This window comes from Rhynchophorus ferrugineus, unplaced genomic scaffold (assembly GCF_030347505.1).
Source record: "Rhynchophorus ferrugineus isolate W39M unplaced genomic scaffold, kcgeb_rfMv2 rfM3, whole genome shotgun sequence".
In the NCBI taxonomy this organism is placed as follows: Eukaryota; Metazoa; Arthropoda; class Insecta; order Coleoptera; family Curculionidae; genus Rhynchophorus; species Rhynchophorus ferrugineus.
This window is the reverse complement of record NW_027472582.1, coordinates 54,173,435-54,190,934: the sequence shown is the minus strand read 5'-3', so window position 1 is coordinate 54,190,934 and position 17,500 is coordinate 54,173,435. Positions and strand designations below refer to the sequence as shown.

The 17,500-nt window shown below is 29.4% G+C and overlaps 1 protein-coding gene across 1 annotated transcript in view; it reads left to right on the top strand.

Moving 5' to 3' along the window:
* The window catches only part of LOC143193474 (uncharacterized), a 178,892-nt gene extending 161,604 nt beyond the window's left edge, over positions 1–17,288 (top strand). The window contains exon 5 of the mRNA XM_076399700.1: positions 16,856–17,288. Coding sequence (XP_076255815.1) covers positions 16,856–17,215 — 360 coding nt within the window. The 3' untranslated portion in view covers positions 17,216–17,288. The remainder of the gene's footprint in view (positions 1–16,855) is intronic.
* Positions 17,289–17,500: the final 212 nt, after the last annotated feature.

Sequence of the window (17,500 nt, the reverse complement as noted above, 5' to 3'; positions counted from 1 at the left end):
CCACAGAAAACCGACTACACAAAAAAAGAAACATGATATCGAGACAATACAATTTTTCTAACATAGATGTAACATAATTATGCTAAATGAATGTTGTTTATAAGTATAAATAAGTTTATTTAGGACCTTTTCTGAAAACAACAAAAATAAGTCATGTAATTTTATTAACCTAGAATGGCGGTTGAACGACGTCTTATTCAACCTTAAAACATCGGATAAATATCTCGACGAATACAATTAAGCCGTTTAAATTTAAATGAAAATACAGCACTTGCGAGTGTCGGACAAGCAAGAGAAAAAAAATTGCCCATTTATTAACACAAACTTATTCAAATATCAAACTCGCGCTCTAAGCCTAACTTTCGGGGCAATAGCCAAAATGAAAATATAATTATTCATAAAATAAGGATACAAAACGCTAATTAGATATCTGACGTACCATAAAGGCCTTTCAATTTTTTCTTACTCGCTCGTCATAAATTTTGAGTTCCGCCTCCTTGTAAGAAATTTCATTACACTACGATATTCAATTTTGGACGTTTCGCCTCCGGGGGGTTGAGGAGGTCTGTCGGGGGACCGAGGCTTTACTTACGACGATGCCGTGTATAAACACAGCGAGGTCGAACGGTGAAATTTTGACTTAACGACTGTTGGTATAATGTTCTTTCATACAAATTCAACTTTCAGAACGGAACAGCCGAGCGCGTCAGATATTATTTGGCGTACAACGGTTTGATTAAAAATTAGAGGATTTACGTTTCGTTCCTAACAAAGGGTTTTTTAATAATAAAGTTTATACAACTATATTTTCATTCTTATTTTGTTATTTTAAATTATAAATAAATTGTTAATTTGAAACTGATTATACAAGAAATATGGTTATGTGCAGATGGGCAGAATAATATGATATACATAAAATGTTAATTATTTATGAGGTGTTAAGTCACCATTCACTTTTAAGACAGCTGGAGTGTCAGAATATTTTTATCGCTACTTAATTATATAGTCAATACTTGTTTTTATTAAATTACGACAGGGCATGCAGATAAAACAAATATTTTTACTTAAAGTACTTTGCAAGCTGCTTATTTCTATATAGAGAACTGAATTCGACAAAGTAGGAGGTTCTATGTTCGGCTGTATTTTTTATAATGTACGTTCGCCGATTTACTCGAAAGAGTACACTTCCGAGGTGGTCTCATTCGAACCAAATCAGGATACGTTGTGCGGAAGGGCGAAAATAGAAGGAGAAGCTCAAATTTTATCTAATGTAATCAGATATTTGGGTATAATTTTATTACTGAGCTGATGTGATGGAAAATCAGAAGTCGTTCAGTGCAAAAGCCATTCATTTTGCTTTTTAAACACTAACTATAGCATATAAGACCTCGTAGAGATATCCTAGACAACTGCTTCTATGGTGTAATTGCTTCAGCATTTAGCTCGCTAACGGAGGTCGTGGGTTCGGCTCCCAACGGGGATAATAAGTTTTGTTGTTTGGTTAGAACATTTGTCCTTATTTTCAATCATTGCTTCTTTATTCCTAATTTTCCTCATACGTAACTGCGTAATATATTGAGTAAATATCTAACACTAAAAAGTGAAAAATAAGATATTTTTAAGAAAAAAATTGAACCGAGCTCAAAAAATAAATAAGAATCTCACTAATTATTATAAAATAATCAAACTTAGATTTTTAATGCAAAAAAAACATTTTAATATAAAATATGTACATAATAATCAATGTAATAACTACATAAAAATAAACAAAAACCTTATTTAACCTATTTATATATGTACTAACTATATGTACACAATTTAGCTTAATACCTACCTAAATCTATTTGTGTATTTACAATATTATTTTAACTACTACCAAATGACCAGTTTGAAGTCGGTGCCGAGACCAAACAATACAAAAATCATAATATAATTTTGTGACTTATACGCAAAACTGACTGGTTTCAAAGTAATTAGTTGGTAGTAGTTAAAATAATATTGTAAGTAAATTTATGTATATATCATCAGATTCAGCTTTAAAATATCAACAAATCTTAGTTTAACGTTTCTCTATTTTTTTGTTTTTAAAGGATAATAATTTCGCCCTATAAAATATATTTGAAAATATTTTCAAAATGGACATTAAGTGCTACTTATTATTTTTATGAAATATGACTTTAGTCATCGGAAATTCATAATAGGGCATGACGGTCTAATAAGTTATTATGTAATATACTTCTTGGTCTCCTTTTTTCCTCAAGCCCTTTTGGGAGCTCTTCTCTGCGTCGGCCATTTTCACGGCAGAAGTTTTTGAGGAATTTATTCACCTTTCATTTACTTTCTACTTAATTTACGTTTATTATTTACTTAAATTTACTTGTTTTATTTTTTGTATTTCCTCTTAAAATATATTATTCTGTCATATTACAGAATACGTTTCAAGGCATTTTTTACACGAAATGAAGATTAAGTGCAGGTCGTTAACTGAATTTACTACATGATGGTGAATATGGTAACAATTAGAGTGTTTCAATTAGTGATCACGAAAATGTGTGCTAAGGCATGATAGTCTAATAAGTTGCTCTGTCGTTGCGTTGTCTGTTGTCTTTTTGTCTTCATGTCTTTTTGGAAGCTGTTCTCCGTGTCGTTTTTTTACAGAAATATGTGAGAAATTTTTTCAGCATACTTTCTCTTCTCAATTTGTTCATGTCAGTTCATGTAAGTGCTAATTTGAATTTGATTTTATAAGAAAAATTATTTATTATATATTTGCTTTACAAAGCAAAGTAAAGGTCATAAATGTATCTAAAAAGTCTGTTTATTATTATTTATTATTATCTGTTATTATTATCTATTTGTTAACATAGTATTGAGCCACCATTTGCTTTCAAAATAGCTGCAATAGTTCCCGAAATAGATTTGGAGAGTTTCTGAATAGTTTCAAATGGAGTACCCCATCTTTGTACCAAAATATCCCCCAATTTCTTCAATAATGTTGAAGATTGAAATACACTACTCACCCTTTGCTCCAAAACTTCCTACAACAGTTCAGTTATGCTTGATATCTACCTAAACTGTAAACTGAATATTTTTAGTTATGTGTGTGGGTTAATAAATGTGGTAATGTGCTAGTCGTAGTAAGAACTTCATCACTGAGGATGTCGCATCATATTATTTATGCATCACATTGGACTCCATGGGTATATTTCAAAAATATTTGCATTATTGCATGCACTACTATTTTGAAAAGCACCAGAGTGAGGACATTTCCTTGACGAGCACCGGCCATTCGCACTCGCACACTTTTAATGGAGTCATCTTAAGACGCCTCCAGAAGTTTAATAACTTTCAAGGGAACACGTTTAAATCCAAGTGAGTTAGTGCATATAGTTGAATGTAGAGCGAAAATCTGAGAAGATGTTGATTTTCCTGCTGATGATTGTTGATGTGTAGTAATCTGCTTGAAGCACATTAATTTTTGAGAGTAGAGAATCGTTAGCATCACCTTAATCACCTTACCATCAACCTTAATGTCAATGTCATCTTTACAACCGTAAAATAGTAAAGTTGATGACGTTGAATCTTTATAGTCATTTAAAGTAAATTTTATGGTGATATGGGTTTTGGAAAAATAAAAGATAAAAGTTAATCATCAAAGTACTAAGCAATAATATATGCGTCATTTTATTCGATTAACTTTTGCCACTTTTCTGAAAAAAAAACTATAACATGAGCTTTACATAATTAACAAATTCAAGATCTAGGCTATACGGTTGATGCATGCATTTTCATCACCTAAGTGAATTTTATTTATACCTTTCATACATTTCTTCAGATGTATTGAAATATATACAAGTTGATATAATTTACTAATACCAAATCAATTTTATATTGAACGCAAAATAATAGAACAATAACATGATAATAAAATTAATTATTTACTTTCTCGTCTATATAATTCAATATTTTAATGAAAGAATATTTGATTGCAACTAGTCGTTAGTCACAAATCCATCGAATAAAAACAAACTAATGAAAACCAATTCGACCTTTCGTAAGAAAACATCTTTTGGGCCGTATTAATGGGGTAGGATGGAAAATTACGACCCCATTAGAAAGTTTATTAGCAAATCCAATACAAGATTATTTTTTAGGGTGGTTATAAAAGTCTTTTAGTGCTCTGGTAATGTAAAATCAATGAATTAATTATTTTGCTAATAACTAGTCATTACTGATGTAAATTAATGTTGGGTTAATTACTGACAAACAAAATCATGCTATTAAAAGATTCTCTACATAATTACGACTAAAACAGTCTTATTTTATAGAACAAGGACATATATCGCTTTTTTTCTGTTAATATGAAATTCGGATTAACATTTTTGTATTATTATCTTTTTAATTTCAATGAATTAATATGTCTCTCCTCCAACTTCACTATACTTTTGCTTTGAATTTTAGGGTAAATTTTATGGCTCGGTGAATGGAGGTAAGATGAAATGAAACAGTGTTTGTTTAGATGATGTGACTGTTATTTATTGAAGTAATAGAAGAGGTGGAAAATACAGAAGATAAAAAAGGGCTGGCAGCGGTGTTTCCTAGACACGAGCCTTGAGCAGTCGAAGTGCTAATCAATGATATATGCGTCATTTTATTTCATTTTGTTCAAGCAGACATTCAAAGAAACAATATTTTGCTGTTTGGAAGCAAAAAGAGTACTTTTTTATATCTGTTAGCAAAATCTGATATTATTTTTCCCCAATCTTAAATTTTGTAATGGTTATTTCTTAAAAATAAAGATTAGGAACTAGTTAAAATATTATAGAGCCAATGTTGGCTGAAGCATCAACTGTTTAAGAATTGAATAAGATGTTGTTCAATAAGTTTGTCACTCAATGGACTCCCGATTCCTCAGGTAGAATCAGCTAAATACCTTGGCATCCATCTTGACGGTATATTAAATTGAAAACATCATGTTAGACAAAAAGCAAAACACATTATAATAAAAATAAAACAACTATACCGGCCAATCAGAAGATACTCTCAACTTGATTTAAAATCAAAGAGATTGATTTACCAGAAAATCATAATTTGAGCCAATTTTGAGCTATGGGGTGCAAATATGGGGATGCACTAAAAATTCAAATCAACTCGTTATCCAATGCTGTTAAAAAAAATTCTTGGATTAATTACCAATGTCTATCACAGAAGAAGAACAGCACGACTATCTGGAAATCAAATGGATTTGCGACTTTATTCAAGATTTCCACTTAAAACACGAAAGAGGATTACTAAATCAGACTAACGTGGAAGCAAATACAACTACTGGAGAACGCGCAGTATATAAGGAGATTGAAGCGAACCAAACCATACGAACTTTTATAATGTATATACCTTTAGTGTAACTATAGCTTAAGTTATTATAATTTTATAATCTAATAAAGATGTTATCAAAAAAAATGAGTTTGTAGAAGTGAAACGGAAATTTTTCAAATGAAAAGAAAAGAAAGGAAAAAGAAGCAGATTTACAATTGTAAGAGTAACTTTATTCTTCAGTATTATTTCAGTCAACTTCATTTCGTTATATCTAGTGATTCTCCAATGTATGAATAATATCTGTATACTCCCTGCAGGAAATTAATTCTTATTTTAATACAAATATTCTACAAAATAATTTTTTGAGGTCTGAGAAAAGCTAGAAATCAGATTGAGCTCATTTCCAAATTAAGCTGAATGTTGAGAGATATGGTAGCTTAAAAGTAGTATTTATCAGATATAATTTTGGTTAAAAAAATTAAATGGTTATAACTCAAATGAAATGGTATTTTGTTATGATTCGTAGCAAGTTTTTATTAATACAATGTACAGAAAACATCTTAATACACCTTTGTAATAAACAATTTTTCTATATATTTTCTATTCTCTAATTCTAATTAGTAAAATTATTTGTACATGTAATATCTATTTATATCTCTGTTTATATTTCAGTAAAAATCACAGAGAGTTTATACAGCAACGAAACGATTTTAGCAAAGTTTTTTGAATCCGTATGAAGCGATCACTATTTTCCTTTGACATAACCTGCATTTTTACATCCTATTGTATCAAAAGGTGAGGTGCAATAAGACTGTAAGTTTATTGTTTTACCACTTTGACGGCAATTCATGCGAAGCAAAACGAAATATTTCAAATTTTAGAATTAATTTAGTTAATAAATCATGTAAAATTCTTATATCACATTAAAATGTCGTCGAATTTTAATTATTCTGTCGTCAGAAATTCTCCACGAACTTCTAGCCATCTAGCATGAAAAGAACCTAAGAATAAGAATAGCTAATTGTAACGTATTTCTAAATAATTACGTTATTGAACCCATCATTCTTTCGAGGTGAGATACCAAATTCCTTCCAATATTCAAAAAAAGATGAACGATATATTTTCATGCAAACTTATTTATATAGGAAGATTCATAAAGTAAGAACATTTTCTAATAGATGGGGTATTCGTCGGGCTCATCACAAATATCCCTCTCTGAAAGTGAAACGTCATTAATTATTGTCAGAGAAAGGGCTTATTCAATGTAGAATCGATTAGGTGATTGCTCTGATTTTTGCCGGTAAAAAATGGGGTGTAACGTTGCGCTCGAAAGATTTGTTCGAGCCGAGAGAAGAGAAAAATAACGTTATAGACTCCTGTATGTTTTAGAGGAAATTTTATGAATTATGTCCCCATTTGGAGAATCGGGAGTACCGGGCAAATATTTGCTTTCGGGAAATTGGTTTCAGATGAGGAGATGAAGGAATAACTTTGATTAGGGTGCAATATTTCAGTTTTAAATGAATTTTTAAAAAAGTTTTAAAATCATTTGAAAATCTTATTGCAGTAATTTTCCGCACTTTTCTAATGTAAACTTTACGTATAACTTTATGCCAAACTCAAATTAAATTAATATTCATGAATTTGATGTTTTACTTTTTAAATTTCGTTCTGGGACTTCTGTTACTATTGGCGCACTTGCTTCAATGCATTTGTTTCTTAAACAAAATGTTATTTTCCCTGATTTCAATTTTGTATTGATTATAATCTTTGTATTGAGTATTTGAAACCATCAATATATAAAAATATACAAATAATCTAAAAATTCAACTCATTCAGCTGTAGATACTGTGATGAAACTACATTATTAACTTGTACAAGAGTTATATCAAAAGAAAGACAATAATATACCAGGGCTATCTGAAAAATTATATATATATATATATATATATATATATATATATATAAAATATAACGAATGTCTGCAAATTAAAATATATTAGAATAACTTAAGAACTAACACTCACTAACTTTTTTCAACGGCATTTAATTTAATATAACTTTTCTCAAGTTTTAATAATCAATAAAAGCAAAACATTATAACAAAGTACCATAACTAAGATTATTCTCAGAACTATAACAACTTCAGAGCATTAAATATTAATGGAATATATGAATATTGAAAGTACATAATTTTTCTTTAATTTTATGTTATAAACATAAAGACATAAAATAAAACATGAAATATTATTAAATTTTTGTATATTTAAATCGAATATATGCATGAAATATTTCTTTAGGTCTATAAAGTAAAGAATCAAAATAATTCTTGCAAATTTCATACAATAAAATGTCATATAGTCACCTATATTATTACTATATTCATAAAACAACTTAGTATTTTTCGATGCTTTAAAGTGTTTACAAATTTACTGTCAATAATACACAATTTCTTCTATTTGTCCTATGTGTTCCATCTATGTAAATTATGTAGTTAGTTTCATATTATTTCATATTGTATGTAGTATTCATATAGCCTTTATATTTTATCCATGTTCCTCACCTAAAATATATATTTCAAAAACAATAAACACATCAGGTTTATTAAAATAATAATTTCTTTATCGAAATTTCTATATAAAATTCCAACGTTCTTTGCTTTTAAACACTATTCTTGAAACTTGGGATGAAATTTTCGCATATGTGGGGTTTTTGCTTTTACAGCTGTATATACCGATTTAGTGGATACATTAGTTTGATATCCGTACAAATAATGTAAAATTACATGATCGTACTATTCCTAATCCATTTTTATCGAAAATGGCAAGTTTGTAACACTTTAAAACAATTATTTACAAAAGTAGGTGTTTAATAGTTCCAACAATACATGAATAACCGAAAGACGAACAAAATATTAAATAACACTGCTTAAAATTAAACAACTTAATCGTAATAATTTAAGAATTTTTCTTCCGATTCAAAATTGCCTGTCAGTTTCTTGCGATACAACATTGCCAGATTTTGATTTTAAAAATTACGCATCCGTAGTTAATTTAGTTATAACAGAAACAAAGAATAATAAAAGTTCTTCCAAAAACCCTACCAAATTTCATGTCTTGTCCGAAATCGCAGGGGTTTCAGAAAACATAAAAGTCTATTTTATAGCTTTGATGAAAAAAAAACAATAACTTAAATTTAGGAACGTTGGCCAATGGAGATAATTGTTTTTTTCTTTCAGCAACAATGTGTCAGGCACAAAGTTACTAAATCTAAAATAGAATGTAACCATCTAAATTCGATACAACACAATACAGAAAAACGAAAAATACCTAAGATTAACACTAGTATTTTCTAAGTCAAATACTATTTTATACAATCATCATCCTGAAACGGATACAAGGCTAAAGTCCGCCTTACCAGTTGGTATGAAAAGTTTCAACTTGTTCTTTTAATTATTCAAAACGTACCAAAACTGGAAGTGCTTGATATCATGTTAAAAAAGAGGCGATGGAGGCAAGCGAGGTAGTTGCGGCTGTGGGAGTACCGGAAGAAGGGGTACGAAACTATAACAGTTGAATATTACTCCAACTTTCTGATAAGCTGAGGACTTTTGCAGAACCGAAGAACCGAGGATTTTTAACCTTACCCTCATAAATTATATTGTACACAGTGTCATTTACATTACAGATAAATTACATCGAACGGTCAGACGATAAGAAAACACATTTTAATGATAAAATTCAGGTATAATCACTGGAATGTTTTTTAAATGAATTTTTGAACTAGGCTTGCCATTTGCTTGTCTATAGTTTATAAGACCAAAAGATCATTAGAAATCCTTACCAATCGCCATATTACCGTAAAGTAGTTGATATAAATATAATATATTTTCCGTTTAGGAAGGAATAAAATAGAAAAAAGCTAAAAAGGGAATTTATTAAAATAATTACTTTTCTGACATATGACATCTAAAAGCTTTTTTCAAATTACTGTTCCAAAAATAATTCTGTATCGAACTCGCCAATAAACTTTCTAATGGGGTCGTAATCTTCCTTCCTAATGCCGTTAAAACTCTCTAAATAATGTTACGGGATGCCGTTTCCCTTCGAGCTACCAAAGGAGTTTATACCAATTTGCTTTTGTTCTATAATTTTGTACTGCGAACCACACGTTTTCACAGTTTCATCATTATTGCGCTTCGATTCTGTTAGAACAGCTCTAAGTTGATTATTGCGATACAAATTTAGGTCGAACAAGAGTAACTATTGGTGCATTATTGTTTGTTGTGTTATACAATTTCGAGAATCAGCTGCTAACAAGTCTGAGGTTTGAAATATATTCCACGTCTGCTTTTATGACGATGATATTTCCTTTATAATAGATACACCTGCTGTTATTCAGCATTTGCTACTAATGAGCAAGTTGTCTAGGAATTAATATTGCAATGTGTTATTGTAGTTACGTGTTAATTGTAAAAGAATAATATACTTATTACTATGTATCTTCATTGTGTTTATTATAAAATTTTATAACAAAAATGTCCATGTTATAGGATTTATTTTAATTTTTGGAACACATTGTAGTCGTATTTATTTTTAGTACGTAGTTTATTTGTATACGTATTTGTAGTCACATTTTTATAATGTTATTGAGGGGTTGCCTTAACTTGGATATTTTACATTCCTTTCTTAGCTTACATTATGCATAACCTAATCAAAATTTAGTAGAATTAAGAAATTGTAAGTTGTTTACTTTTCCTGATAATTGAAGCAATAATTCCGTCACTCTAAGATTTCTGAACAAAAAATTGAACGAAGTGATGTTTCAATACCTTTTTAAACTATATTGACGCCATAAATATGAATTGGGCAACAAAAACAAATGATAGTCGGGTTCCACCTAAATTTTTGCAGTCAAAATCTTTCAAGGTTTTCCGTAATGGACAACAATATTAAAGAAGTTAATTAAGTTTTTGCTATAGGTAAGAGTAACATTAATGAAGCTCGTGTGGTTTTAATCCTTCTATATTCTGTGATCTAGTAATCTTCTTTGATAATTTACGGAGAAATATTGCAGAAATTCACAGAATTATGTTTTCAGTAAGCGACGGGATTTAATCCAACAATTTTATGTTGACAGCTTTCAATTCAATAATTCTACAATTGATAATAGCAATTCGTAAGTCCAATTAAGCTTTATTATTAACTAATAAAATTATCTCTTTAATTTAGGCCAAATTGTGATTATCTTAGGATACCGACTAATCAAAGCAATTCTTTAATTGTGAGTCTGATGTATTCTGCTGTTTGCCTCACATAGAGATTCCAATTTAATATACCGTTGCGACGGATGCCAAGGTATTTCGCTGATCCAGCTTCAGAAATATGAGCATCACTCAAGTAATATAATCAGGTTTTTCTTTTGGCATGCATTGTTTATTCACTGCAACATAAAAGTGGCATTGAGATATTTCAACTCAACATTGAGACATTGAAACAAAATAATAAATAGGTTTCCCATCATTACTAACTAGCTACCAGAAGATACGTTATTTAACACATATCTCAGATTTGGCTGATGCACACTATCCTGCATGTAATAAACTATAGAAAAGGATATACTATATTGTCTTCATTTGTGTGAGTCGATCCATATAGTTGATAAAATGAAAACAACAAATAAATGTGGAATATTTAGATTTTGTGTTATAATATAGTGTATCAATAATTCTATAGGAATAACAATTAAATTGTTATGTTATTCTTGGGTGTTTAGGATACATTGATTTTAAAATATGGAAGAACAAAGATAATTGTGGAATGTAAGGTAAAATTTTTAAAAGTTATAAAATCCTGACAGCATCAATTTTGTTTATATTGGGAATCTGCCAAATTTATAGCATATCACTTTCAACGACGTCAAATATGTATCAACATATGCCAAAATATAGTGAAAACAAGAACAGAGAAGAAAATAATTCTTGTTGAGTTGGAAGTAGTCAATTCATTGATGAGGTTTATCATTTAAGAATAATAGCAAAAATTGTAGTAAATGTTGTAGTAATAATTAGACATTTATTTTGAACATGATATACTTTATCAATGATTAATGTATATTTTTATAGTGGGATGTAATTGGAATTTGTTGAGAATGATAGTCGAATAATGTGAAATTCAGAAAATCAGAGAAGTAGAATTTATACAAAATTTTGCTAGGATGCAAGAACTGCGATACAAGAAATTGAACAAGTGGGGGAGATACTATGAATACTATGAATGACAAACAAGGAAAAGGAATGCATTTTTATTTAAGATTATAGGTAAATAATTTATTATTTTGTAAATATAATGGTGTAGTTTATGGAGATTTGTTTCAGCTTATAAAGTAATATAAGTGCTACTATCCATTCCTTTTAGGCTAATAAATGTACAATATGTTAACCGAAAGTTGGAGGTAGTCAATTCATTAATGGGGTTTGTGGATCAAGAATAGCAGCAGAAATTGCAGTAGGGATCATAGTTGATCATATTTGGAGATATTTAGGACAATGTCACTGCTTTCAAATATGGTGGTGACATTTTCGTTTATTTCGTGATTTTGGTCTGGTTTATGGTAATATTTATGTATTTTGATCTTCGAGTTCATCTTAATTGTTCAAATATGTAAATTAATTTAAATGTGGTGTTTTTATTTAGATAGAAAAGCTGGAGTAAAACATATTTCGGAATGTTTATATCCTTCTCAGTATTTAGTTTCAAGATTGAATCAAACTTTTATCAAATTTGGGTATATTTATTTAAAAAAATTAATTTATATATAAAATGAAGTAGGTAAATAATTATGATATAATAATTATATAATAACAATCATTATAATAATTATTCTGTTTGAAAAATAAATGGAGCTCAATAGCGCATACGACAAATTCGGAGATATTTGTTGAGTAATGTATCCTAGCTACCAGGAGCTATTTAATTCAACTTGTTTTGTATAATCGTTAGTGGTATCGATACAATATAGATATACCTTCTCAATACTATTGCTATAACCATCTTTTAAAAAGTCCTAAATAAAGTACGGTAGAGTACATTGTTGCTATATAATGTTTCTTCGCAGCCGTAATGTGTATGCTAAACGAACTTATAATGGTAAAAAAACACCAAGGCCATATAAATTGATTTATTTGGCTTATTTTCTTTACGTACAAAAACTTTATATACAATTTATTATATAAAATAATAGAGATATAACTCGTTCTCTCACGCCACTTTTTTAAAGGAAATTACAACTTGAATGATATATAATTTTATTTGGCTTGTTAAGGAGAGATTCGTGGCAAATGTAGTCATTAAAATATTTAACAGCATTTCTAAAAGATTTGATTTGCTTCCTAAAAATCATCTTGTATACCGCAGTAAAATGTTTAATAGATAATAATACTTATACCACCCAAAAATGATCTTAAAATTATATGAATCAGATGTCGATTATTCTTCGACATACTAGTTGACACATTTATATTTTTTTAACGGAATAATAATAAGAAATAGATAATATTAATAAATAATGAAGGTGACTCCAGCAAGCTATTTGTAGCAAAAATAATAACACCAACCACCAAAGAATATTTTCTTCTCTTTATGATTCAATTTAAACTAATTTTAAGTTTAAGAAGAATCAGTATGAAAAGATTTTATTAGATCTAGTATTTGCAGTTTGTCTATATTGTTTGCTTTTTCACAAAAAGAGAATCAGGTATTATTGACCTATTTACTTGGAAGCGCTGACATCATCTTCAGACAATATGAAGATATGTAACCTTGACCTTAGATGTGCGAGCAATATCCGTCAACAAAGATTTCGAATACCAACCATAGTAGAGTTTGGCTCAATCTATACAGTTGATGACATTTTTCTTGAAAATGAGAATTGAGACTCTTTCTTCCACGCTTTATCTTATAATTCCAATTCATATTTTTTTGGGTAGAATAGTAGTAGCATTTGTAATTGCCTTATTTATTATTAACAAAAATGACTGAATAGTTATATGGTTGTCCAAATAAGCCTTAAGCTTTACTGATGGATAATAAAATCATAATTTTGTTATTTGAAATACCTTTTGAGATACATTACAAACACATTGTATAATTTAATATAATCTCCTTGACCTTGAATGCTGGTATTCGTGTCGTTCATAGTGAGGAAGTAACGTACACTTCATGATATGTAACATAAGAGGTATATGGAAATTATGACTTTAAATGTTATTTAAACGAATTAATTACATCGCGTCAACAGTACTTAATATAAATATAATTTGTAAATGCATATTCTCATAGTTTTAATAGTATTCCTCCCTAGTTCCATTAGCGAAAATTCAATTTGAAAATCTGTATATGTATTCCTATTATGTGAAAGTCAATATTGATGCTTCACTGACGGTTATATTCGACGAGTTGAATAATCCAACACTAACAAGTTGGCAAAATAAAATATTTTCCCTGCTAAATTAATTACGCTAACTTGCGCAAACGTTATTTTTTTATTAGATTTAAATACAGAAGTCATAATTATAATTGATAAAATATACAGTTTCTTATATTGTAGATAGGATAGTGTAACTTTTGAGTTAAGAATATTATTTATCTAATCATTAATGCTTTTAGTACATGTATGATTTAATTCTTAAAGGTTATCAATCATATTTATTGTCAATTGCTTTCTATGGTTTTGCAGCATCTCTAACGAAACACATGTAAATGCACATCCTCCAGCTATGACCTATTTACGGAGTGTTGAAATGACCGGAATAAATAATAGCACAGATCTACAACATAAAAGCTGTTTGAGTATTATCATCTGATTTCTACGTATGTTGGTGTGGTAAAAGCGAAAATAAAGTGTTAAAAATTGAAGGATATCGGCCAAAGAACATCTACCTTGGAACATTGATACATCGACATGCAGTTCTTTTATCACCGCTACACTAAAAGTTGGGATTAAAGGGCAATATGAAAAAAAAACACTTCTCAAAGATGGAGATACCTAAAATGCATCACTTTGGCGTGACTTCCCACCCAGTCAGAAATATTTCCATTAGACCTTATCGCAAAAATTATGCTTTTCAATGTCACAATATTTTTATTTTATATACAATATAATTTTAAATGTGAAAATTAGACCATACATTTATTATTTTTGTTTGTATTTATATATGTTAATAGTGAACTCATTTAAATCAAAATAATTTCGAATTGCCTACTCAGATTCTGGATATCAAGTAATTTTCCTTGATAGTTAGATATCATGCATTGGATGGAAAACTAAACAAATTTAATTGAACTTTACTTTTACTTTACTTTAGGTACTTTTGAAACCAACCAAAAGATATAGCTAAACATTATATAACATGTCTTAGTAAAAGATAACGTCCTCCTTCTTGAATTTAGCTTGTGGTGATTTTTTTTTTAATAACATACCATAGAAGATGTCTCTGATACGTAAGGCCAGATATATAGGTGACGCCACCTCCTAACCTTCCTAAATCTAAGTTAGTATTCCTAACTATTATACGTCACACGTTAAAATTTCATGAAAAACTGGTTATTAGGCGATGAAAGAATCAACTGAGCTTCGTATTGCTTCAACTGATTAATACTACACTGGTCTCCACATTGGTAATTTCTTTTATATATTTAAATATAATATTACTTGGATGGAAATGGAATTTTTAAATAAAAGCCTACCAAAAAAGGTATACAAAATTAGGGACGGGCTGGACAAATTATTACTATTTAATAATTATAAATGAAACTCTGACTCGGTGAATAAAATCGAATGCTGCCTAACGGCTCTTGTTTGTGATCCTCGTCACTAATTAAGTTGATATATATCCAGAACAGGATATATTTCAATATGTCCGTCAAAGTCCTATTTAAAGTATCATCTACCAGCTATCACAATATAGTTATTCGAATATAAAAGGGACTTATGAAAACACTTATATATTCCTACTCCATTTTAATTTCTGTTGTTAAAATTTTTACTGTTGATATTCGGTAATAATTAGATATCACAACCTGTTTCACCTTAATGTTAACCCAGACATAGAGCACTTACTTTAAAATTTATAAACATGTATACTGGAGACCACAGGCTATCATTATGTATCATTTTGTAATCTTATGTATGTTTAAGTTTAATACTAATGATATTTCAAGTTTAAATCAAGTCGTTATAAGCATCTATGAAACTGGATTTCTTTAATAAAAAGAAACATCATACGAGAAATATATTTTTCCATTCTTTTGCTGATGAAAAACAACTGAGCTTTTTGTAAATATGTTAAAGACTATTAAATAGATCCCGTTCAATAGCTTCTGAATTTAGTATTTCCAAAATCACATCATTTTTAATCACATTTTGTTAACTGGTTTAATTATTATAATTAGTAATTTTGTAATGACATATATTTCTAGTTATCATAAATAAATTGATGGTATTATATATTAATAAATCCTTTAAATATAATTCCATTGAACATAAAACTATTACTAATTGTATTAAATCGAATGAATTAGCGTTAATTAAAAATTAATTACATATATTTTATACGTTCATATTTAATATAAGTCATTAATATACAAATGGCATTCTTATTGAATTTGATTAAAATGAAAGAATATTTAAGCTTTTTGTGATATTTTAGTAGTATGCAATAGTTAAACGTTATGACATATGAAGTTTTTAAAACAATAAAAGCTTTTATTTTATGAAAATAAGTGACTAAAACACATATCTGTATTTCAATTTAATTATGGATGTATATTTTAATGAGAGACTTCCTATTATAATAACAATTGGATGTTTCATCGTGGTTAAGCAATGATATTCTACATTTGGTACCATAATCATCTGAAAGGCAAAGAATAAATCTCCCCGTTCGAAAACTTCATTTAGGAGATCATAACAAGTTTATTGAGGTTTGTCATTATTTACTTTAAAAACTGTTTTAGGTTAAAGTAAAATCCTTTACAAAATAAATAATTTTATTTGAAACATATCTTCATATCATGGAAAACAACCCTTTTACTATGATTTTGCATTTAAAAAATAAAATGTAATAAAATGTAACAATTATAACATGTCACAAAATCGAAAGAAAGAAAAGAAATCTACCACTCTTTTACCTCCGCTCTTCTGGTGATTCAGGTACACTAAACATGATTATAGTTTTGCCCATTTTAGTTCCCTTTGTATATTTTTATAGTTTGTGCGTAAGACGCAGTAAAAGTGACGCCCAACATAACAACAGACGCGCCATAGAAATAAAATTAACCAATCAAATGCCTTCGCGGCTCTTACATAGCCATTAGAACATATAATGAGTTCATAGGACTGAGAACTAGATATTGGACGTCGCAAAACGCTACTCCCATATTAAATCTTCATGTTCACCGCATATATGCTCTAAAAATTATATGTACTGTTGAAAACTGTATGTACTGTTGGTAAAATAAGATAATGGTATTTGTTTCAGGTTTCGCTAGATTACATCAAAGTCCTTAACTCCGATTCAAACTACCAGCATCCGTACCAAGGCAACTCCTATCTTCTTAAGAATACTCGAATCCAACTTCGCATGAAAATCGGCAAAAGCATGTCCGTCAATGCCCGCGCCGAGATGACTTGCGTCTCCACCACGGACGGCATAGGATTGGCCGCTGCTCCATCACTGAGGACCAGCCGTAACTTCTCCATAATCGATCCGAATCAAATAGTAAACAATCAGAAATTCAGCTGGACCGAAACAATCTCCTCTGGATACCACTTGAAGCCCGGTAACCTGATCGTTGCTTTACCGATAGTTTGGAGGGCAATTAATTGCTTTCAGATGTAAACAGGTGAATGATTGATGAGCGTCGAGATCGGACTCATGTTTTTATCAGGAGAAGTTAGTGTGAATATCGATGTAAAATAAACAATAGACTGTGTCAAGTATCACGTTAAATTAAGAAATTATTTCAATTACACTTTACTATTAGTACAAACATGTGGGCGTAAAAGGAAACTTAACTGTTTCGAAGATAATGCAGCACTTAAGTTGTTCCTTTATTAACAATGTTTTAGTGATGATCTTGACACCTAAACCTCGCTGTTCCGGCTGACCACTGTTTGCAAAAAC